Raw genomic sequence first — 26,090 nt, forward strand, 5'->3', positions numbered from 1 at the left:
GTATGTCCATGAGCTAAAAATGGTTTTCACATTTTTAAATGGTTGAGGGGAAAATCTAAGAATGATATTTAATAACACATTAAAATTATATGAAATTTAAATTAATGTATACAAATAAAGTTTAGTTGGGACATAGCCACAGTCATTTGTTTACCAGTCCTCTATATCTGTTTCCTCTCTATAACGAGATAGTTGAGTAGTTGCAATGGAGACTGTATGGCCCACAAAGCCTAAGATATTTACTAGCTGGCCCTTGACAGAAAAAGTTTGCTGATCGCTGCTTTCACTTATCTTCTCACATTTTCTCAGTTTTCCAGTTTTCCAAAAGGACAATGTTCTTCGCCATCTTCCAAGGCAGCCAAACAATAAAAAAATAAAAAGAGAGAAAGAAAAAAAAAACCAAACAAAACCCGCATGGAACCCTCTTCAAGTGCACAGATTTGGAGAGGTTGGGAGGGATAGAGGTAGTTTAGCGACTTGAATGTCCCTACCGCCCGACCTGATATTTGTTCTGCAGGTCCCCTTGCGTTTGGGGAAACCAGTCAGGTGAGTTTCCCCTTTTCCAACTCAAGCTAAGTTAGATTCATCCACCTGGCACTTTGAGAATCAAGGCAAACCACATCTACCATGAGCAATTCCTTGAAGCTGTCAGTGTCTGCTGCAAGTCCACCCTGCGAGAGCCTGTACGAGACAACAGATTAACCATTAGACTAGATATGTTGAAAATATACAGCTTCAACCTTTCCCCAGCTAGCTCAGAGCAATATATAGATGATTATTTCAACCGTCAGCTGCCGTGTAGATTTAAACCCCTGCACGATAACTCCTGGATTCATCTGCCCCTTGTCAAACTTGCACAGCTTTAGTTGGAGGATACGTGGTGTGGCAGTTTCACTGTGAATCCAGAATGATCCAGACGGCTGCTGTCTCTTTGTTAACAGGAAGCCAAACTGATGAGTTTGTAATGCATTTCTTATCAAAGGTAGTTTCAGAAAAGAAAATGTGTCCCATCGGTTTGGCTAGAATTTCACATGTACTAGATTATGGGCTTAATCAGAACATCTCTTATTTTCGGAAGGAAATAGATCATTCTGCATCCATCCATTAAAATCAATTTATGCCAATGAATTATATATTTATGAATTTATAATTATCCTTGATTTCCCCCCTCCTGCAGTATACTTAATAAAATCATCAGCCGGAGCCTACAAAGCAATAGTGCTTAATAGATACAAGCATGCTAATATATTTTTTTAAGTTAATGCTGATCTTTTTGAGCTGTGTATCTAAAATGATCATTGTGAGTAAAGGGATTGTAATTTTCAACTTACACATTTAACAAAGACAAAATGGACTTTAATGGAATTTATGGAGCCTGTAAAAAAATTCTTTTTCTAATACGATTTATTATCAAATAGATTTGGATTTACTACAGGACAAATCATGCCCCACTGAAACATTATCAAGAGAAAATGCCTGTAAGTTATGGAACACTGTTCCTGGCACATTGAAAGTGCTCACATACATGGCAGCAGCCACAAGATTTTTTGTCATACTTATTGTTATAACCCTTACTGATTTATGAAATTCAGTACTTAAATGTCAGCATTAAAACTACTATTTATCCTGTCTTTATTTAAAATTCTAACATTTTATTCATCACGGATTTTTTTTTCTGCGTTTTTATTTTTTAAAAAACACCGCATTGAACTATCATTTACCTTGATTACTGAGGTTTTTGGTGCCCTCTTAAGTTTGGTCCCCAAGGCAAGTACTTCACTCTCCTCATTCAGTCCCTGCCCTGCCCTGCCCTGCCCTGTCCATTTCTTAAGGGTGTTCTAGGTGTTGGCTGGGCCACCCTGCCTGGCATTACAAAGAAGCTCTCTTAGTTTGTATCTGCATGTGTGTCTGTATGCTCCCTTGTTCAGAACTGGGCAAGGCAAATGTAAGACAAGAGTTATTCTTTTGATTGCCTCATGCTGTTTGCTTGAGATTGTTAAGGAAGATCCTTGCAAGAAAGCCTTCCTTGTGGATTTACAAATTGTCAGACATCCAAAGGAGTGGAGAAAAGATCATGCTGCCTCAGGAATCTGAGATTTGCCACCTGCCCAGGGTGAGAAACAGAAAAGAGAGAAAGGTGCAGATTTCTCATGGACTTTATTTCACACTTCTCATCAAATCCTCCTGGTTAACACAATGTTGATTTACATTTCCACTTTGGGGTAAACGTTTTTATTTGCTTATATGTTTGACTCAGATGCTACCTTCCTTCTCTTTTCGTTTTTCTTCCCCCTAAACAGCTTCAAGGAAACATGACTGGCAGAAAATGTCAATCATATTTTCATTTCCATTTTCACTTTGCTATTTATGTTTTTTAAATTAATGCTTGCCCCAATGATTCTTTTTGAAGACCAGCCTAGAATCTAATTGTGTATATGTGAAACATGTTTTCTGAGCCATAAGATGTTATTCAGATAAAGACCATTATTATTATTAATATCATTATTATTATCGGCTCATCCATAAACATCATATTTTCCATTGAGCCAGTTGTGTCAAGAGTCCCCTCAAATTCTAATATGTATTCCAGATGGTTGCACTGATACTTTCTCTGAAACTCAGATAAAGGTAAAATGCATGGGTTTTTAGTGCAACCCCAGTGCACCACATGGCCCGATGAAGGATGTTCTGCCAGGATGCTTTAGAAATACTGTATGCTTTTAACCTTGGGAGGGAAGACCAGTCCCGGATGGTGATTTTACACTAAACACAGCATTTAGTATACTTCTTAAGGGCATAGTCACCTTCTAAAAGATGTTCTTGAACTATAAAATCATTATCTGCATTCCACTATAACTTATCCTCAGATATATTCTGTGCAACATTTTAAAATGCTAGGGCACGGTAGGCTCCTTTCTGGTCAACACAGTTAAGGAACAAGCTGTGGAATGCAGCAGGAGCAGGGCTGGAAGGGGTTTAAGGATGATCTGACCTCACTCTCTTTGGGCTCAAGGCGACATTAATATGCAGACCCAAAACCAGGGCCCAGGTCTGCTGACTTTTAATCCAGAATATTTGCTACCAGAATTCTGCTCGTGAGAATCGCATAAGAATATGAGCTTCTAGATTTGGGACACCTGCCCAAGTCTCAGTTCTGACCATTATCAGAACTCTGATCTGAGACAAGTTACTCAACCCTGTAATGTCACAAGATCTGTTGTTATCCCCACTGGACAGATGATGACACACAGATCTGGAGATGCTATGGGGTTAAACAGATAACCAGAGACAGTCCGAGGACTGTCCCGGTGTGCTCCACTTGGCACCATCCTGCTGATTCACGGGATTGGATGCATAGGACAATCTTTAAGTCTGAGGATGATCCATAAAAATATGGATTTCTAACTTCTGTTTTAAAATCTTGCAAAAGATTGGGCTCCTGTTCCAGGAGGGTAACTGTCTAGTAGGGCATGAGCTCACCAGCTGGTCAAATACCCCAACATGCTTATTGTACCCCAACCATGTGGCAGGCACCCCTCTTACTACTCTGGCCCTGGCTCTAGTGACACTCAATGTGCCACCCCTGAGACAAGATTTTAAGATATGAGAGATCCCTCTACAAATGTCAACTCATATTGAGTTGCAAGAAGGTAATAGTTAAGCACACAGGCCCTGAAGCCATACTGCCAGGTCCAAACCTGAGGATTTGGCAAGTTACCTAACTTCGGTTTTTCTCACCTATAAAATGGAAATAATCACAGTACTTTCCTCATAGGGTTGTTGTGAAAATGTGTTGAAAACATGAAAAGTGAGTATAAGAGTTTCTGGCAAGCTCTTGATAAATGCTATCCACCATTTTTACCTTGGCTTTGCGAAATCAAAGGAATCTGAGCTTTCGGACACTGGGTCCTTCTCCACAATGCCAGTCTGCTTTCTTCTGACTTTGCTCGAATCGGTTCACACTCTCCTCCCTTCTCCAAGCAACTGAACTGGTATCCACGCACTAGGACAGGGTGAGGTGCATCACCCCCATCTGGGGCACCGTGTTTGACCATCACCTTTGTCCTGTATTTCATGTGGCCCCAACAAACTGCTCAAGTCAAAAGAATTAGGCTATGCCAAGTGTCACAAAAACAAGAAAAGTCAGAAAATGTTTAAATGAGTCACAACTGGAGAAGGCTGGGACCAGTCAGAGCAACAACAAATGAAAATCAGATGGAAACATGGAGAAACCCCACAGTTCCCTCTAAATTGCAGGCGATTCATGTTCCCTGCTTGCGAGGGGCTCTTTCCCTTGAATTTCTGGTGGGAGGTCATGGAATTTGTGGCACGAACTTAAGAGACAGTGTGAGGAGCAGCGGGTGAGGTAAAGGGGCAGCAACTCCTTCACTATTCCTTCCCACCAGGTATTCTTTTCATCTACCTACCTCTACCCTCCCTTCAAGAGATAGGTCAGCCTGCCTCCTCCAAGAAGCCTTCCAAGATGACAGTAACAAGATAGAATCCCTCCTTTCTTGGCACTTCTCATCCCACACCCCTCTGAAGTCTCATTTTTTTGCATTATAATTTGTTTTTCATTTCAGTGTCTACTTCCCAACTAAACTTATAAGCTCCTTTCTGGTAGTTTGCAAATCTCTGACTATCTCACAGTGCTGAGCCCCTGGTAATGTTCCTGACGAATATCTCCTAGTTGCCAGAGGGGAGGAGCCCAGCCCAGTGGTGAGGAGCCTGGGCTCTAGTCCTGACTTGGATCAACCACATGGCCTTGGCAAGACACCTCCACTCCTGGAGGATGGGCATAAATAATGTATAAGGAAGGACCTTTCCAGCTCTGATTCGTAATGGTTTTGAGCTTAATGCTCTCTTCTGTTACTTAACAAATGTCACAGGAGCCAGCCATGGACTGAAAACCTCATAACTCTCCAGCCACATATAATTATCCAGCACTTCCAACCAGACTCGGCACCCCCAAAAAAACCACAGAATAGGAAAAGCAGGATTCCTGGTCGAAGGGAGGTATGGTCTAGCTCACAGGTTCTCAAGCCTGCCTTTCGGTAAAATGAACTGGAGAACTTTACAGAGAACACCGATGCTTGGGTCCCTCCTCAGACCAATTCAACACATATCCTGAGGGCAGGGGCCAAGGCTGGGCATTGCTTTTTTTCCAAAAATCTTTATAAAGATGCACAACAAGAGAGAACTACAAGTCTAGCTAAAGAAATGAGACAACTGCATTAAACATACATGTATAAATAAAATAATTCACAGGTTACTTAAATAACAGTACAAAAGGTGTTACACGATGATAGCAGGTAAGGGCTAAATGAAATGCCTTAACCAGTAAGTGCTAGAAGATCTGGGATGGTCAGGGGGAAAAGTAAGACTTAAAACACGAGTCAGATAGATAGAGATATCAGCCTTGTTCGCCTGTGCACCTCCAGAATCAAACACAGGGCCTGGCACACTGGAGGCACTCAAACCATGATGCCGGGTCAACTAAGGCACGGCAGAAAAAGGTGGGAAGAGCATGCTAGGTGGAGGGAACAGCCTGAACGAAAGCAAGGACGTGGGGAAGTACTAAGCTAGGGAACTATAAGAAAATCAATTTGGCTGGAGCAGAAAGATTTATTTAAGGGTATTGATGGGGGTATAAAGGGCAGATAGTGTGAGGCTTTAAATTCCAAATAACAGAATTTGGGTAATAATCTGGGTCCTCTGGAAGTTCCTTTCAATTTAAATACTCAGATTCAAAGAGGACAGTGGGTGGTTTGCATCTTGACAAAATCTATTGGCAACAAACAAACAAACAAACAAACAAACAAACAAAAAACACGACAAGCCCTAACTCGGCCTACTTTCTCTCTGGCCATTTAAAAGTTGTAACGATCCAAGATAAAACACACACATGTGCATGAAACTAAAAACGAGGAGGCCCTGGCAATGGTCCAGTTAGTTCCATTGGAGGTCTCATTTTATTCTGGAGAGTGTGTTTGACAGGAAAATAAAGTCATTTAATGCCTTGGAAAGGGGTCCTGTGAAATTCACAAGGCTGCTGCCTCATAGCCCAGCCAGGTACATCCAACCTTTACTGTGGGACAGTTATTTCCTGTCTTGATCCAGTCCCCTACAGAGAACTGGAAGGAAAGTCATCAGGTTTCACTTTAACAAGAGAACTGATTGCAATCAATATTTTGAAAAACATTTTCAACAAAACCAGGGCTTTCAAATGAACTTACTAAGAAGGAAATATTTCCACGTATCCTCTACACCTTGGTTTCACCTAATCAATAACACTTCAGGATTTTCTCTGTCAAAAGCATATAAGTGAATAAAATAGGATGTACATTAATTATATTATCTGGATCCTTGACCTGCACCCTTTTAGCCCCGGAGGCTTAAAAAAAAAAAGTTTTAAAATTCAAAAGAGAAAATTACTATTGGATTCTCAAAATGAATTTCAAATTTTTAGATTACAATACAAAAAGAGTAAAATACTTGCATTCAAAGTTCTTTATTAAGTGATAGGCAACACTTAATAAAGAAAATTCACAAATGAGTTATCTGTGATGTATTTTAATGATCCTTTTCCATTACCTCAATAAATCTATTGTCTCCTATACAGGCCATGTTTACATTCAAACACCCCGCATAAAGGAATACTGCAGATTAAAAAAAAAAAAAAAGTTAGTGAAAGACGTAGTTGTGTCTTAAAAAATAAAAAAGAATGAAAAATAGGCCGTGTGAAAAACAAGAACCCAAAATTAATTTTGCTTGTATTTTTTTTTTTTTTTGCCTCATTGATGCCCAAATTGATGAGCCAATTAGCCTTCGTGTGGACCTTATTTAAAAAACAAACAAGCAAACAAAAAAGTGTGACCCTGTTTGTCAGAAATTTAGTTCTGGCTCAGAGAGAAAAGCAATATTCTTTGGTTACTTGGATTCTAAAGTAATTCTTGATGAAAGAGTGTCACATTGAAATTATTCGTGTATAGCACATTAATCTAGTACATAAACCACCTTTATAAAAATGTCTCTCATTATTCTGGTGTGGAACGGAGCCTAGGGAATTAATTTATACAAATAAATATTCGATAAAAATGGGGACTTGTCACATAACAATAATCAGATGTTGGAGGTAATCCAGTTTTAGGAGTGAGAACCTGGTATTGTGTAGTTACCTTTTAAAAACAGTAACATTGATTTAACTAGGACTTGTTCCAAATGAGCATTTAAGCAAGCAAGTTGGATTTAAAGAATCTTAGCAATCGAGAGGTATTATCTTAGTGGGGGCATGTCTCCTCAAAAACTGAACGAACACACACAGTTTTAGACATTCATCTCAGAGAAATAAAGGAGAGAGAATCTGTAAACGGAAGAAAGCGGGGCAGTCGTGGTAGTATCTAGAAAACATCCTGGTCGAGGTTTTCATTTATAGAAAAGCAGCGCCACCTGCTGGTAAGCCTGCATTTCAAGCCCCTCTGGTTGGCTAGCCATCATCTATCTTGCAATCTATGCATAAATATACAGCAGTATTTCTCAGCTGCTGTTATACATAAGAATTTTATTACCAGTCGGCAGATTTCTAACACACTGGTTGCAGTTTAATAATCTTCTATTACCCAAAGTATGGGTTATATAAAAACCTAGAATGTTAATTGTTGACAAACCAATTCTAATATGTAAAGTACTATAACTCACCCAGTAAACATCCAAATAAATCAAGAGGGGTAGCTTTTCTTTTTCTGCTAACAAAGTGTTATTAAATACCACAATTTGATAACTTACATAAACATAATATTCACACATTCAATGTACAGAGAAATCAGGAAAAATGCATTATAATCTTACTGAGAGCTTTTCCTTCGTTTACAATTTTGAGGAAAATATTCTCGCAGAGAATATTTTTCCCTGTCTTTAAAACAAATGTACCTAAACCCAAGGTGTCATTTAGGAAATTTTCTCATATAACAAAACCTGAGTTATAAATAACTAAGATTACATCTATAAAATGTTATATTTTAAAATGGCAATAAGGAAGTCATGGAGAATATAAGTCACTGAAAGAGCGAGCAGAGAAACACTACCTGTCATTTTGCAGAAAAAGATCACACAAATGCGATAGCAAAGGAACACAATAAAAGGAAGAAACAGGAATGTGATAGGTGACTCTGATTAAATCTGCAAAGGAAACTGTGAAATAAATTAACACCCAAGCGCCCACGAAAGGCATATTGTGGCTTCACTGCGAGTGATCGTTATGCAACAGAGAAGGCTGGTGATTTTTGTAAGAACAGACATAAAGTGTAGGCTGTGAAGTCTGCTGGTGATAACTAATGACCACACTACTTACAACTTTGATTTGATCTCTAATAGAAAAAAATAAAAAAAGTACTCTACAGGATAGATGTATGCAATTGAGCTCGTATTTTTCGCTTGAAACAAATAAACCCCAAATGGGATCAAAGGGCCCATAATAAATGAAAAATGACAGTTCCTATGTTGCCCTGATTTGATCTCAAGCAAAACTACCATGCTGATAACATCCCAGAGCTAGGAGGACGGTAGGGCCGTTCTTGGATTGGTATGGGAAGGGGGTGAGTGCCACTGCCCATTCAGCTGATGAGAAGCTCTCTCTAATTTCAAAAAGTTATTGAGATTTAATCTCTGATAACAATAATAAAAATTGCTCATGCAGCGACCAAAAGGGTATTCTTTAAGCACATGGGACACACACACACACACACACACTAAATTGTGTTATTTCCGATGGAAACTGTAGAACCCCTTTACATTCAGCTCTTCCAACTATCTAAGCTGGGCAAAGCATATGTATAAAGAGAATCAAACGTTGAGGTGCTTCCTTTGGGTCTGAGTGTCTCTAGTTTTCTATCACCAGGAACTTGACGAGGAGGGTAAAAGCAAAGAGCATTTCATCTCCCACTTCAACTGGTTACCACTGCTGTGGAGAGACAGAGCTGCTAGGAGCCATTTTGGGCAGATGTGAAGGGTGTAGGGAATCTGGTAGAGCTTAGGGATGTCAAGATTTGAGAGGTGGCGCTTGCCCTGCCTAGGCATAACTCCCAGTGTATCAGCCAATGCAATACTGCAAGAGAAGGTCCCTGAAGCTGGCCTGTGCCTGAATGATTAAAGGCACAAGCCCCACGTTCAGGGCAGTTGGGCTAAATTCAAATCGATGTGGAATCACAGGTGGGCAAAAAGAGCTTGTTTGAGTTAGAAATGTACTGCAGACCTGAAAAGTGAGGTCACTCAGGGAGTGGTGAAACAATGGGTTAGCCACACCTTCCCAATGTGCACTTCCACTAACTGGGACGAAAATACCCAATGACATATGGAGGGGGAAGAAATACATGTGCATCCCAAGACTCACACAGCGTCCAAACACTGTGCTTGTCAGCAGAAGCAGTGGAAGAAATCTGTCACCTTCAAACAAACGAAGCCGTGATCAATTCTAGATCAAGCTATTCAAGACTGTTCAGCAGTCAAAGGAAGCAGCTGTTCAGAAACAAATGTTTTGTTCGAGATGGTACAAGCAAACAAGAAACAAGATTGCTAGGCTCAAGATGCTCTTTTCACCTGAGACACATGCGTAATAAACTATGAAAACACATTCCCAACTCAGTTTCTATGTGATTCAGCAAATGTTTGTTGAATACCTACTGTGTGCCTTGACTGCTCTGCGAAATATGCTGAGAACTCAAAGACCACTGAGAGTTGTTGTTTGTTTTTGTTAACTTCTAAAAAGCTCAGTACAGAACCGCTCTAAATGGGATTTACATGAAGCGTTATATAGAGTTACACAAGGGTGACCCATTAACTCTGATCTGAGGTGGGGGGCAGGGCAGTTAAGAAGTCTTCACAGAGATGGCAATATTCGAGCTGTGTGTTTAAAGCAGGAGTCAGCAAACTTTTTCCATAAATATCAGGTAGTAACTATTTTGGACTTCGTGAACCACACACTCTCTGTTGCAACGAGTCAACTTTCTGTTTTCACTTGAAAGTAGCCATGAACGATATGCAAATGAATGGTCGTGACGTGTTACAAGAAAACTTTATTTATTAAAACAGGCAGTGGCCTGATTTGGTCCACAGGCCATAATTTACCCAACCCTACTTTAAAAGATAAGTAAGCTTCTATCAGCTAGAAGAGTAGAGACACAGAGTCACAGGCACAGGAAAAAGCTATAGAAATATGTTAAGTAACAGAAACAAGGCATTCTTAGAGAATCACTAGATGAAGGATACTTTATACAGAAAATAAAACTAGAAAAATAGGCTGAGACCAAACAGCGAAGGGCATTGAATGTCGTATTAAGAAGGTTGAAGGCTATCCTTTGAATTGGGGTGACGACATGATCAAATCTATGTTTTAAAATAATACATGGGGTGGTTGTTTGGTGGCAAGGGAGACTAATTGGAGGTCAGTGGTGGTAGACCAAGCAAGGAGGAATGAGTGCTTGAGAATGAAAAGAGAAGGTTCGAAAGGTAATCCAGAGATCAAATCAGAGGACTTGGGCCATCAGTAGGATGGAAGAGAGAGCAGGATAGCAGCATCCTTAGGATTTCAAAATGCGTATCAATACTCATTCAGACTATCTCTAGACTGTCCTCTCATCAGTCTATTCAAAGAAAGGGGCAACAGCAGGACATGAGTGAAGGGCTTGGCCCAGTCCTGGCCCCACTCCTAGCACTAATCCCACTAATGACAAAATCAACGAGAAGTCCCACTATTAATAAAGCAATTTAGGAGAGGTGATGATAGGAAGTCCCAACACCACCCAGACCTCAAAGATGGGTTGATATCAAGACCATCATCAAAGAAATTTGAACAGAATTTAAAATATACCCTCTCTCCCTGCCATCTGTTCCCCTCATTTGCTCTCCAAGCTTCCCACCGTCTTTCAAGAACACACTAAATTCACTATCATCTGTGTCCATTTTAGAGATGGAAAAGTCATAGAGGCAGTTTCAGCAAGATGAAGAATGAGGAGACCCAAAGTCACAGCTACAACTATTCTGGGAGGTAGGTCTTATTATGATCTCCATTTTACGGATGTGGAAACTAAGAAATAGAGAAGTTCTCAAACTTGCCTACAGTCCCAACGTAGTAAGGGATGAAGTCTATTCTGGGTTTGCCTAGGTGAAATGAGAAGATATCAGTGCCTTGAGAATTATAAAGACTAACACACGCGTGAGACATTACTCTCATAGCAATCGGCATTCACTGAGCATCCATTTAGTGAACATACCAAAACATGCTTGTGCCAAGAATGAGTTCCAAAGTCCCCAGAAAACAGACTATCCCATCCTGTCTCTCCCTTTCCTTGCTCTGAGGTTCCCTAGAATTCTGGGCTTTAATTGTCAAGATCACTTAGCTCTCTGAACAGTGAGGAGAAAGGCTTGGGAATTCCCTCAATTTACAGCAGAGAAAAGACAGGAGATTTCTGCTTAACAGACACCCATCTTCATCTTAATGAAAGAAATCTGTGAAGTGGCCTTTCCAGCACTAGCCCCTTGCACGTTTCACATCCACATCCCAAGACTTCCAGATCACATGGCCTGAGCCCCTTCCTCCCAGTCTGCATTCCTAGCAAGTTTCATCCTGTCATTTTCACTGAACACCTCTCCTCTCTGCAGGTCATTGTACCTCCTTTTTCAGTAACACCTATTTAGGGCTTTAGCTTTGAAGCGTCCCTGCTGGACATGTTCTCTCAGTTGGATACGTTACAGGCCATATGTGGAAATTTACTCATCCGCACTGAAGAAATAGCCAGATCAACCTTGACAAAATGCAGAGAGCAATTCAAAGCCACTCAAAAGTAAGAGAATGCTTGGTGTGGCCTGAGAGAGCTCTGTGAGCATTCGAGAAAGCTTCCTGCCCCCTCCTTGTCTGAGCAGAATAAACAGAATAATGACACTCAATAGAAAATAGCCATGAGACACTCAGCCTTTGGACACCTCTAGGTGGGAGGGATTGTCACTCGGGTGCTGTTAGATTTGATTTGCCTATCCCTAGTCAGAGTCAATGAGCCTAATAGTCATGAGTGGCCTCAAATGTTTCTCCACATTTGGGCAGGCTGATGTGACCATCTGCAAACGGTTACAGCTCTCGACAAATGGGCCCCTTTGCTCATATTGGCTTTACCCACTGAACTAATAATTTTTGTGCCACCCTGACTCACAGGAAAATGATCAGGTTCATCAAAATTAGTAAAACTGAATGCAAGTGTGGTAAGTCCTTGATTTTCTAGGACATACACTCTACACACAAATGTATCCCTGTCTCTACTTACTTGAAACATTGATAGAGTTTTGCCTACTGTGATTTTTTTCTGTTTCCTTACCTTCTTCACAAAGATAACCTTCCTTAACCTTCACAAAGAATATGGATTATACCTAGTAGCTGATAACTTTCAGGATCCTTCAGTTATGTCTGTTTCTCTCACTAAATTTTTCTCCCTTAATCTTCATGTATCCCACTACACACACACACACACACACACACACACACACACACACACACACATAATATTGTAAATTGCTTAGTTTTAGAAAACCTCACAGACCCAGGGTCATCCTGATTCTGGCATACCATCTATTGCTTTAAGTGATGGTTGAGAATCCCTTCATTTATTCATCCTTTTACTCATCAAATATTTATTGAACTGGAATCCTTCAGGCCACTTCCTACTCAAGTGTTCTTGCCAACATGTGAAACCCAGCCAAGGATGCCAGCATGCCTCGTTTCTGACCTTGGAGAGAAGGAAGGCAGCCCCTATGTCCTTTCTTGACTGGGCATAATCTGACCGACCGGTTCCAGTGCAGAAAGCCAGCACTGGCCAAATGTGATCCCTTCAATGGCAACCATCAGCTCCACTCCCAGGAGAAGGCGCATGCTCTGTGGTCTACAGATGCCTCTCTCTGCACTGTCCATACATCTGTCATGGCTGTGGCTCTCAGGGGCAGTCTTTCCTACTTCTTTTAAAGGTATCTTAGTGCGGTTGGTCATCTCTTGGATAGATCTTCCTCAACAGCTTTCACTCTGAGTTTGCATAGGTTTTCTCTGTAGCTCTAGGAATATTTGGTGGTATTCATCCTACTGTATGAAAGAGGATAGACAAGGGCTTTCGGGATTACTAGAAGCTGAGGTGGGGCAGTTTCTTGCTGTTTCTTGGGTTGTGGGGGGATGGCTCCTCATGAGGAGGAGGACTGAATGAGCTGGTCAGAGAAGAAAGGTCATTTCGGATCTCTAGACCCTTTCTCCAGCTTATCTGAGCTGGACATCAGAAGAATGTCTCCTCACAAGAATCTATAGGTATATCTAAAATCTCCCTCCAAATCAGGCAGTCCAACTATTTACAAAAAAAAAAAAAAAAAATTGTTTTCAATGCCCTCTGAGATTTCAAATATGTGGGTCTGACAATGCTGGACTTCTTTCTCTCCATTTAGATTTCTCTTGAGAAAACGGTTGGCTAGGGAAACAGAACTCTTTTAAGTAAATGTGGGGATGGTGGATTCCCTGATTATCTAGGTAACTCAACATGTCGGTTTGGGAGAAAGCCCCCAAGAGGAAGGATAACACTTAGCCAGTTGGGTGGCTGCATTTTACTCCATTCCACTTCCAGAAGTTGGCTGCCTTCCCTTCCTCCAAGATCAGCTTGCATGCCCCACCCAGGACTCACGTGCTTTTCCATGCTGTTCTAACGACCTTCGTGGGTTGGTGGTGTGTACAAGTTCTACAGTCGTGAATGCTAACATATAGACACAATGGACACAAAGGTCTTGTGCAGAGAGAAATAAAAAAGGAAAAGAAAATTGTGCCATGGTACTTAGAAATGCCACATGACTTCCCCAGAGTTTGTGTGGCAGTACTTCACAGGAAATGTGTTTTGTATTTCCACTGGAGAAGGATAAGTGGTTGAAAACGACAGTGGGTTTTCAGTGAATGGGATGCGAAGTACTTTATAATTTTTTTTCCCTCCACAGATGTAAGGAGACATGCTGTCTCCCTGAAAAAGATGAGAGAAAAAGAGTCTCATTGCCATACACAGGGATTTAAAAAAATTCCCATGAGCTCTAACCGAAGCTACCACATGCAGCTTGAGCCAAGACCCTCAGGGCTGGTCACGTGTCCCAACTGGTGGCTCCCGCTTGCTTTATTTCTGCCACCTAGCCTAGGCCGATGACATCCATGCCAGCAATTGAGAGCCGCCTGCCTCTACCACCTTCGACACTCTCGAGATCTGAGTGTTATTGGAAATTGGGAGGATGGTGAGGGAGGAAGAAGAAACACTAGTTAGAAAAAAGAAAATAGATGGAGTAGGTCCCCAGGACCAGGGGGAGTGGATGGACACAGCCCTGTGGGTCTCCAGTCCTGGACAAGACTTCAGTAAATTCTCCTCCAATAAGAAGAAAACTCCACTGAGCCCGAGTACGGATCTCAACGACTTCTAGGTCAGCTGGGGAGAATTATGCTCAAGAAATTTAACTAATGAATTTCAACTGCTTCAGAGCCATTAATCAAACCTTCTTTAAAAATATTTTAACTTCTTGGATTTGCCTTTGGATAATGGGTTCCAGCTGCAGATCCTGCAGGCTCGAGATGGCGCCTTCGCCCTCCTCAGAGTGGCTCCTTGCCGCATCCTCCTGCCACAGCCTCCCCTCTGCTGATCTTTCCACCTTCACAGGGTGTCTCCCAACGGACTCCTTTGCCCCTGTCCCTTCCTCCACAGCCGCCACAGAACTAACTCTCCCTGAAACAAAGCCTCTGATGTCACCTCCCTGACCAAATACCTTGAATGCTTTCTGTTGTATTTCAGATGAAGAACAAAACCCTGATGACCTGGGCCCCGTCAACAACGGGCCCCATTTACTCCTCAGGGCTCTCTCCCTGCACTCTCCCGAGCAGGTCTCAAGCTCCAGCCACACAGGCCTCCCCACTGCCATGACTCTTCTCACGTTGTTAGGCGGAAGACCATTTTTCTGTCCTCTAAGGCACACCTGAAATGCCACATCCTATGGGATCTTACCTCAGCTGACCAACAGGAGGCGACCTCTTGCCCTTGGCATTGCCAAGTACTCTGCACCTTGCTCTCACAGCCCTGCCCGCGTCATCCTGAGTCTTTGTTACTGAAGTCCTTGTCTTTTTCTCCTTCCTTGGAGATAGGCTGTATATCTTCTTCAACTGTGTGAGTAACTGAGTAACTCAAATAACTCCATAGGCTGTGGAGCCACCCAGCTTGTTGTCAAATCCCAGCCCCACCAGTGACTCACTGAATGACCCCTGGCAGGTTATGTATCGTCTTTGTAAATGGCACGAAAACTTTATAGGTGCCTCAGTTTACAGCTGTCTCAACTGCAAATAACAGTTACAAATAATCATGACGAGGATTAAATTAATATTTGTAAAGGACACAGAACAGAGCCTGCAATGCAGCGAATGCTATGCAACTATTAAGTTTAACAACATATACACATGTATATGTACGCGCGCGCGTACACACACACACACCCTTGCTGTGTTGGCAGAGTATTTCGCATATAGTAAGAACAGAGACTCCACTGAGTTTAGTCTTAACATGAATCTAAGTTGCGCAATAGCCATCTCCTAGTAACGTACCCCCACATTAACAAGCCTCGCCTGCTGGGAGATGGAGGAGTACACATATAACAACAGATCTGTCTGGGGAGCAGCCTATACTCAGACGAGACAAAAGCATCAGCTGAGCAGCCAAAGGGAAAAGCCGTTTTTCAGCAGATCTTAGCAGGCCTCAACTTCCTCTCTCCTCACCAATGAGTACGATCCTTTTATAATCTCCACAACCTCTCTGTTCTGAAAATGGTTCCCAATACGCTGTTCTGTGCTCCTTGCTTCTTGGCTTCAATGCAAGTCAAAGCCCCCAGACTCTAAGATTTTTTCCCATGAGCATGCTGGCACATATCCTAAATTGACTGGGCCAGATGACAAACGTCCATCTCAGATGAAGAAAACATCCCACTGAAATGACAGGCACCATATGAAAGGGGAGGGTCCAAGGCATGATTGAGACCAGGGGTGCTGCAGATCAATTGCTCGCTTCCGCCTGGACGGAACTGGAAGGCAGGATGCAGTGCCGCTGCCCCACAAGCCTCTCTCCAGTCACTCTGCACCATTATTGGTCTGATACTAATCTGATACATTGCCCAATCTCATCACAACAAATTAGCCACAGACACACGACTGCAATCAACTTGGGGGCTATCCTGAATGCGGGCTGGGGGATTCTCTGTCTCCATGAGCCGCATGCTCCCACAGATGTTTCTAAGAGCCTCTTCCCAAAGGCCCATTTAGAGAGAAATTAAATGCAACTTTGACTTAATTAACGTTTTAAATGATAATGAATACAATGTAGATTCATAGGAGGCATTTACATTGTGTTGTAAAATTGATAAAAATTTAATAACTCTTTGTTAATAAGTTATGTCTCCCCAGACCCATAAAGCCTAAGGCATCGCAGACTCCAGACTGGGTCTAATCCAGGCTCCTGGTGCAGGTGGAGGAGGGGGCAGAGATGGACTTGACATTTGCTCCAAGCCTGCTCTAATTCAAACCTCTGCTTGTTCATCAGTACTTTATTTCATGCAGTAAAGGTCAGGATTTGGGCTCAAGGCAGAGCCTTGACAAGAAAGCTCAAGTGAAAGGCGGGCTGGCCTTGGCATCTGTCATCCAAGATAGTGGAGGGGGGTGGAGATGGAGAGCTAACTGGCCACATCTGTCCTCCACCACAGAGGTAAGATGGAGGGTCCACTGCTGCTTGGTGGTAGAATCTGTCAAGGTGAGTATTTTGACAACTGGCCACTGTCCTGAATAAAAATGCAAACATAATTTCCACGTCACCTTGCACAAGGACTTCTGCTCAGCTTACTTGTGGCATGCCAACGTCTCTTCTAGTTTGTCCTTGAAGAGCCAAGTCACCTATTAACCGTGTCTCTGAAAAGAGAAGTGTCCAAGTGTTGGGGTACGCACACCAAGGACTCTTCCGTCTTTCCTCATTTTGACCTTTCTGCTTCTTGTCTCCCAACTCTGTTAAAAAGGATTTCTTTTGAAAAATTGGCTGCCGTTTGCCTACTGTTCCCTTTCTCTTTCATCTGTATGTGGTGTCTCTTCATAGCGTATCTATCTTAAAGAATTCGACAGTACTGTTGGGGGAGGGAGGGGAGAGCACAACAAGGTCCCAAAATGCAAGTCGACTACATCACTGTATGCTAAACTGAAAACACAAACAAAAACAAAAACAAAAACAACCCCAGCTATTTATTATGAATGAAAACCTGATTTGTTTGGAGCTCTTTAGAGATGGGTAATTTAAGGGATTCTTTTCAAAGGAAATTTTTTCCAAGCATGAATACTGCCTTACAATGCTGATTTAAGGAGCTGACCACTGCATAAGCACATAGAAAAGCTTATTTCCAGTCAATTCATTGCCAAAAGTGGCTACCACAAAAATCAAGTGAGAGACACTGGCTTTTGTTGCTACCAATAAAAGTGCCCTAAGAGGCCCTCCTAGGTATATCATCAGTCCCATAGAATGGTGCCCAGGCCTATCTGGCTTCCTATGTTTGCTTCCTGTAACAAAGAGCAAATGACCAAATCAAGATGTATGGGCCAGGCTAGCTAAAGAGCTAGAATATGATGCAAATGCTGCTTTAGTGTTTGGCGTTCTATACATAAAAGGAATGAGATAATGATAGGTTGTTGGTTTTTTAAATTCAGCGTCTTAAATCTCCCGTTACCAGGTGCTGGAGACTGTCAGCATAGGGTGTGTCCTATCATAGACATTTTCCTAGAGCTATTTCCACCCCTGCCCTGGTATCTGATTTTATGTACTTCAAAATGCCATTAGTGCACTCGAGTGACTTTAGTTCTATCGACAATGTTAATTCTCTGCCTGTACAAACCAAAGGCTACTTGGGATAAGCTGATTTTTGTTTATTATCTGACAAGACTCGAGATTACACTAAACTGATTTTGGTATGTCTCCCTTCAACCTAATCGCATTGGACTTCTCTCATTGTAACCATTGGCGTTGAATGCCTCCTTATATTATAACTATACCCAGAATAAAAGTCATACACAATTTAAAATTAGCTACAGTAGTTTGGAAAAGGGTGTATGTAATTGTGCAGGTTTAAACTATTAGTAAATTGAAAGGTTGGTGTGAGTGATCAAACATGTACTCTAGCTGAAACTATTTCCAAGTGCAAGTCTAAAGATCTGTTTCTCTTCTAACACATGATTAATTTGTTCATGCCAGGGTTACTGACAGTTTGTGGCCAGCATCCTGTCAGGCAGGTTTCAGCAGGTTTGAATCAATAGAGCCCTATGTTGTCACTGCATCATAATTTTAATTGTTCCTTTCTGTTAGACTCGGCAATCAGATAGCAGGCAAGACTGAAATAACAAGAATAAATTTGTAACATAGAAAAAGGACCATTTTACAAAATCGTATGGAGGGGAAATAGAACTAAATCTATATTTAGAACCTAAATCTATATTTATGTGTGTGTATGTTGCTAGACATATAAATATCTTTTATATTTGATAGTACTAGAACATAGCAGCTTGTGAAAAGCCTGGGGCCCATCCTAGTGGCTTTTAAAAGAGCTGGTACTCCTGCCCAGGATCATCCGAAGTGGGAACAACATCGTAATAATCAGACAATGATGCTCCGTGTACGCCGACCCTATATTGAACAATTCAGTCTTGCCCCAAATAGCATAGCCTTATGATGAATCTTATTGGTCACTCTTTGCCTTATTTTTCTGACACAGTTTTTTAAGTCTTTTGCAAAGGAGTCCTTCTCTGTAGATCTATTTGTCAGCACAGACTGGCCTTACATCGCTCATGAGTTCAACGGAAGGAGACAAAGGTTAGAATAGTAGGTGACTTAACAACAACCAAAAGGTGGAAACAGGCCACACCCCCACGAACAGGTAAGCTGAGCAGGCAGGTCCCGCAATTAGAGGGCAGATTTCCAAAACAGTGTGAACACTTTTAATATATTACCGCTCCCCTGGGCAATGGCTACTTCTCTTCCCACTTCAGAAAACACATAATGGGACTTTGTGTTTCAACTTAATGTCCCTTCAAAACGGAAATCTTTCCCTTTATAAGAAGAAAAAAAAAATAGTAAAGAGGGAGACGAAAGGCGAGAGAGAAACGAATTAGGCAGTCTCCAAAGCACACTGGCTCAACTGGGAAACTGCGACCAAAGCAAGCTCCCTAATAATATAATGACCTTTAATGAGTGTCTTGGGAAACAATACAGCCCCAGCATAAAAGACAAAGGGCAAAACCCATCAGGCTCTGCTGACACTAATTCAAAATGATTTTCAGAACAACTAAAGAATGTAAGAGAAGTAATTTGATCCGCCCATCTGACCTCACTTTGATTCGAGGGCCCTTCTCCTGCCATTTCTAATTGTCAAACCCTCTACATTTCACATCTGCTCATATTTAATGAAAAGCCCACTCTCACCACTGCTCTCTGAGTCAACCAGCTCTGTCAAATGGGCACCACCCAACCCCACCACCGCGAGGGAAGGCCAGGAATTGCCATTGGAGTACTGCCAGTAGAATTCTGCATAGAGACAGACATTTTTTTAATTGGAGAAGAAGGGCTTATGTGGGTGCATGAAGGGGCTCAAATTGGAATGGATTTTTCTAACTTATTATTAATGGTCAAAGGTGAGTGGTCTCACACAGGGACGGATGAAATCTGCTTTTGTTTGACGGAGTGACGACGGCAGAAAGATTGATGAAACGGAGGAGGCAAACCCCCCCTGAGCTGTCAGTACCAGTTAAGGCTTCAACACACAGCTCAAAGCCCCATGTTTTCCATGGTGGGGTTGATTTGGGAGGGGTAGGAAGGACAACAATCGCATACACAGGATGTTTCTGAGAGGACAGGACAATCCCACCCTAAGTATTTCTTCTCCTGGCCTCCTACAACACTTGGATTAAATTGCAGAGCTGAGAACTCCCTCCAAGCATGATTTCTCCTGGATAAAATGGAAATGATACACACTGGGTATCACGGGCCTCATGCAGGGGACACAGATTTTGCCTTGATTGATATGGGTGGCCAGTGCCAATGCATGACCACAAAGCCCTAGTTTAGAGCCCGAGTGGCTCCTTCCTTTTCTCTACTGAAACTCTGGCCAAGGTTTTAGAGCCTAGCAATTATCTGAAAACAGAAGTTGTGCCTTATGCAGAAGGGTAACCTCGCGGCTCGTGTTATATTCCCCACAATCAGTCAAAGTGATGTGGCCAATCATGCCACCGTAGCTCACCCCTCTGTGCTCCTCGCCACCCCTGCTCTTGTCTCTGAAGCTGGTATCTTTCCACACATCGCAGACATACAAGTTCTTTGTGTGGTGTGTCTTAGTCCATATGGTAGTGCCATATGATTAGAGAGAACTCTTTCAATGAGAATAAAGAGGTAAGAGTCCATACTGTGGCATCTGTAAGAAAGATTTTAAAGGAGGCCTTCTTTCTAAAAGTTCTTTTTTTAGGCCAATGTCAAGACAAGATTTAGACAGTCCCAAATCCCTCTCAATGCAACCTCCATTAGCTATCACTTTTACAAATGAATCTTGTCCCTTGGCACTGTTCTGGAGAGGCAGTGAATCATGAATCTGGGAGAATAACTCTCTGGTCCTAAATCTAACTTTTCCAGATGACTAAGACAGCTCAATGCACAGATCATGCTTCAGACCTGACCTGCAGGTACTAACGCCAGCACCTGGCCTGGCACACCACTCTATTGCACATAGTGGAGTTAGGGCTCCTACAGCCCTAGAAGCCTCTATGGATCCACTGTCACTGTATAGGGATCACCTTCAACACTGGTAAAGGTGAGTCGAGCAAGTTTTTCATGGGAGCAAATGCTGAAGAGTGAAGTGCTCTTCTTCATCCTTGTTGCCAGTATGAATGAACCCCTGCTGGTAAAAGTTTAAGTCAACCAGCTCTGGACACTTAGGAGAGAGAACAAATGGCAATATGGTCACCAATAAATGTGTTGGGTGCTTTCAAGAGGAAGGGATGAAACACAGAAGGAAGTATTGTCTTCTACCTCCCATGCTACCAAAAATGTAAAAGTAAGGTTATAGTCGCACTTTAAGACAGCCAAGTCCTCACACAGACCCGCAACCTCTTCTGCCCTTAGATGAGGACCCGCATCCCAGCATATCTGTGTACACACTGGAGCTCTCAACAACATCACCTACAAACTGTGTCGGTAAAACACCAACAAAGCCCATGCTGAAGACAGGATGAGGGATGTCTCAGGAATCTGGCATTTCTCAGCTTTGCCAGCCATCAGCTGCAAGGCCTTCACAGGTTCTTTAGCATCTCTGAGCTTGTGGGTAACAAAGAAGACTGACCTCAAAGGACCACGCAACAGACTCAAGGAATTCATGGAAGTTCACGGCTTACTTTTGTTGTTATCTGGAATCACAATTGCTACAAGGTAACTTAAACAGGGGGCTGCATTTTGGAAAAATCAAAGATGTTAATGGAATGATCCTTTGAATTAGTCGCCTTTTTGCGGGGAAGCTCTAGAATCCACTAGTCTATATAGGTTGGTGGATTTAGAACACACTTTTTCAGAACATATGACACAAACTGGCACTGGAGGGATGAGATATAGATTACGGAGACACAGTAAAAAAAGAATATCCACCCGCATCAAAACCCGGTTGTATTTCGGAAACTATCGAAGCTCACTAAAACTACTTAATGCTAGAGTTGTCTTGTTCTCTCAACGCCCTTTCCCTTCCTCCTTTTGACCCAATCCAGTGTCTAACCCTTCCCCAAATATCGAGATATATATTTCCACACATCTCTGTATCAATATAGTATCTGATTTGCTGCCACATTGCTTTCCATTTATATTTATTTAAAGGAGAGAAGGAGAATCTCACTAGTCTGTAACGTCACAGCCCTGCACGCTATTACGAGAAGCACGAATTAACAGACTGGGGAGGGTGGCTTTCCTCAGCACGTACACAGTGACACAGGCAAGTGGGGCAACATATCACCACATATGAGGTCACGGTGGAAAGAAAACATCAGCTCGACTGACACACAGCACCACAGGGCACGACACAAGACGGGGATGAGGGCACAGACAGCACAGACATAGAACTGCGTATGTCGGGGTTAAACTTACAGGCACGGAAACTGGTGGAGCAATCATTAACAGAGACAGAAGAAAGTGGGAAGGCTCTCCCAAGGGTGTCCATGTTACCACGCACACGGCCTGACATGCACGAGCAGTCACGCTCAGAACGTCCGCAATCAAAACAACATGCCCGTCTCATTCTCTTGTAGATGGACATCTTGGCTATAACCATGTGGTTGGATGAGAGGAGAGGAAGAGCGGTAGTTAATGGCAAGGTCACACACAGCGAGGCGGCCGGAAGGGAGCTGGAAGGATTTAATACAGGTCTTAGCTCACATTAACAGTCTTGACCCAGAAAAAAATGCAGAGTGACTGTTGGTAACGGTTTGGTTGTACATCCAAAAAAGCAGTGAAAATATAAATTGCCTTTATCGTCCCCCGAGGCTGTTGTGTATGATTTTTCTCTCCTAGGTAAAGCGGGCGACTACAGGAAAAGGGCATAGCTGATTACAACTGGGTTCTTGGATGAGAAGAAGAGTACATTATAGACAGCAAAAATGCAACCGACATTTTTCCCCTGGCACAATTAATACAGGAGAACAAAATATACACATAGCCAGTCAATTAATTGCTTACTTGGTACAATAAATGGTTTTTGCAGAATGCGAAAATATCTAGTATGTAGGCTTTCTAATTTCCATCCATTTCTGGGCATTAGGCAGAGCCCGGGACAAGCTTTCATCAAATTAGATGTGAAACGATTACGTGTTAATATAGAATCTGAGGATGCCTCTGCTGAACTTCCCCAGAGTGAGTTTACATGATGCCTACAGGAATTTAAATTTACTCTTGACAGAACAAATATCCAAATCTGTCCATATAAGAAATGTAGCTACTCAAGGCTAACGCTGCATGTTTGACATTAAAGGCAGTTCAAAAATAAAAAATCACCCAAAGCATATGAGATGTTGGTCTATTGGAACACATTTAGCTACTCATGGGTGTATTTTCTGCTTAAAGCCGAGAGAATCTGAGCATTGTACCCCACCCACCAAAAATTCAGAAAGCGGCTGGACTATTGGTTAATCATATTTTTTTCTTATACAGAAAATACTGGCCAAAATAGGTTAAAAATTACAAAACAATGAAAGAAGAGAAGAAACCCCATGTAAAATATCATATTGAGACTTGCATGCAGCATTGGTAGCACTTCCAAAGCTAGTATCAAAGGTTCTGTACGGCCCGGGGACCCATCTCAAGCGCTAACCTATGGATGTTGCTGGACATCGCTGCAGTGGTTCTCAATGTCCTCCACTTAACCAGCAATCCAATTTACAGTTCAGTACAACCAGAAGCTTTTTGTATCTCATTCTGATGCTGCGACAGGCAAAAATGTTTGCTTATCACTTAACCTGAACGGGCTTGCTCCTCTCACGGGAGAGGAGAATAATTCATATTTATGCCAAGTATCATGGCCAAATAGTAACCTGAACTAAAGGGAGGTGTTATTCCCTGCGCCCACACCTTCCATTTTGAAAGTCATATTTTCCCCCCTTTCTTTTTCTTTGTAAAGAATGGTTGTACTCTTACTTTAAAATACGACCTGTGGTTTTGCCCTCTTTGAATGTTACAGTCACCAGGAAGAGGGGTTTAAATCTCTCAAATGGGTCAAGTCCTGTTCTAAGACCTTTATGACTTGCCATACAGTATATTTGTCAAGCAGGGGTAACGTTATGTTGTGAAGAACAGGCAGTGGGGGAGATGAATGAGAGATCTCCTCAGCAGCAACTCCATTCCTGTAAACTTGGCTCATATTTTTAGTGACATATTCTTTTAGCATCCCAGCTAGACAGTTGTTCAGATCACCATCATGCCGCCCCAGCCCTGTTCGATGTGTGGTACATCATTCCTGAACTTAGCTTTTAGGGGGGGAAAAAGTTCTACTACAGCATTTGAATTAGAAGAATTTAGAGGACATGGTGTGAATGCCCAGATACCTCCAAAGAGCAGCTGGTGAAATCAAGACAGGGAAAAGTCTTCAGCTGAAGACATGAAAATGAAGTTATTTTAAATGCATCGAGATCGAGTGTGCAACTTGGAGAACACGCGCTTGTTTTATTTTTTTTCTTTCCTCATTCTTTTACTGCAAATATTGATTTGTTATTTACACAGAAGAGGAAAACGAAGATGATTTTTTGTTTCACTCTAGATAGATTGTTTTGAAAAAATTTTTTAATCAAATGCTGTAGCAGAAGAGAAGCCCATCAAACTCTGAAATGCTATGCTTCTCATTAGCAACAGTCCCTGGTTTTCATTTTCATCCTGCCATTTTGGGTTCACATACAATAATAGAATCTGACACTTTTATAGGGAAAAAAGTGTGCGTGCGTGTGCGTGTGTGTGTGTGTACACACACACACGCACACGCACACACACACCCCCCATCTCTGAGGACAAGAGAGGGAAGATGGGGTGGAATAGCTTTTGAAACCATTCGTCAGAGGTAAGCCCATCATAATGGGTGATTTAAACCTCCTACTTGATAAGAGTGCAGGAGGAAACTCGACTTCAAACCAGTGCCTCTCAGGGACTGTGCAACTGTTGTTGTTGGCTGTTCTGGAGACCATGCATTGTTCTAAAATTTCGTATTGTTAGCATGCAGGAACAGGCTGAAACTGGTAATCGAAGCAGCAAAAAACCATTTGCTATAAGAAGATTAAATGTTAATTATAAGCAATCACATTCCAAAGCAGCATATGCATAAAAAAGAAAACATGCTATTACTCGTCATTCCTTCCCAGTCGTCACTCACGCCAAATACAAAATAGAAATCTCATAAGACAAACAAGCACCACCACACACACACAAAATCAGCAGGAATGATCAATGAGAGGCTCAAAGACAAGACAGAAACAGTTAAAAATGATTGAGCCCCACACGTTGACAAACCTTCGTAAATTACAATGTCTAGACCGAGGTGCCACCAACTGGGAAGGTGGCTCTTTTGCTCTACTGCTGGAAGAGTCCGTTTTCATTGACCCCCCCTGTCAGGTGTCTTCACCTACATACTTCCAGGTCCACTCTCTTAAAAGGTAAGGCCCATATGACCTCTCATCGGGTGGAGTGATCCGTCAGGCTTGAAGGATGTGTGTCCCAGCAGGAAGAGGCTTCCTTTGGGCCATGATTCGAGTCATGAACAAGTTCTTTAACTAAAAACGGATGAGGATCTGCCTCCCTGATGGTAGTTGTTCCGGAAGATGTGGACACTGTGTGTAAAATTATGGTCTCCACTTGGAAAATAAAAGTACATCAAAATTAAGTTGTGGATCTCCTAATTTGGAAAATATTATTCCTCATCTCCCCGAACTCTCGCTCCCTGGCTTCCTAATCCTTTCATTTAGTTTTAGGGAATCATGGATATTCGGAACTACTGGTATTTTGTTTCCACTTCTCTGTGATTGTTTCCTTTTAGAGAGCTGATGTAGGTTATAAGGTTAATTTCAGATAACAGAGTGCCATTTAAAACTCCCAAGGTTGGGTTTCAAAGAGCAACTCTGAAAGTTCTAGTATTTATTTAAAACAGAAGTAAATTTCATATCTACTCCCTGGTCACGTAAAGTGCCCTCTCTCCTTTGGTGTTTGCTGATTTTCTTTATTACATAGTCACCTAGTGCTCTCTACCCAAATCCCAATCCTCAGAAAAGGGAGTTTCTCCAAGATTTCAATGGTAATACAAAGTAGATCTATGAGGACATCTAGTGGATCTGTATGAAAAAGCAGCTAGTTAACAGATCACCTGAACTAGTGGGCCTTTCTCTAAAAGGGAGCAGAAAAGAGGAACCTGCGTGCCTCTAAGAAGTGAAATGTGTGCGGTGTCATTTCCTCACACTCTACAGCAGACTTTTAGGG

General features: G+C 42.1%; 1 protein-coding gene across 5 annotated transcripts in view; it reads right to left on the minus strand.

The window, feature by feature from the left end:
• Positions 1-26,090, minus strand: part of KCNMA1 (potassium calcium-activated channel subfamily M alpha 1) — a 709,157-nt gene that overhangs the window by 99,683 nt on the left and 583,384 nt on the right. The window contains exon 18 of one of the 5 annotated variants that reach the window (XM_023527936.1): positions 22,230-22,403. The exons of 2 other annotated variants lie outside the window; for them this stretch is intronic. In XM_023527936.1, the coding sequence (XP_023383704.1) occupies positions 22,230-22,403 (174 nt within the window). Of the gene's footprint in view, positions 1-607; positions 682-22,229; positions 22,404-25,229; positions 25,472-26,090 lie in introns of those variants that run through there. 2 more of the 5 variants (XM_023527940.1, XM_023527937.1) reach the window with 2 other exon arrangements.

The sequence above is a fragment of the Pteropus vampyrus genome, unplaced genomic scaffold (genome assembly GCF_000151845.1).
Source record: "Pteropus vampyrus isolate Shadow unplaced genomic scaffold, Pvam_2.0 Scaffold20, whole genome shotgun sequence".
Taxonomy (NCBI): Eukaryota; Metazoa; Chordata; class Mammalia; order Chiroptera; family Pteropodidae; genus Pteropus; species Pteropus vampyrus.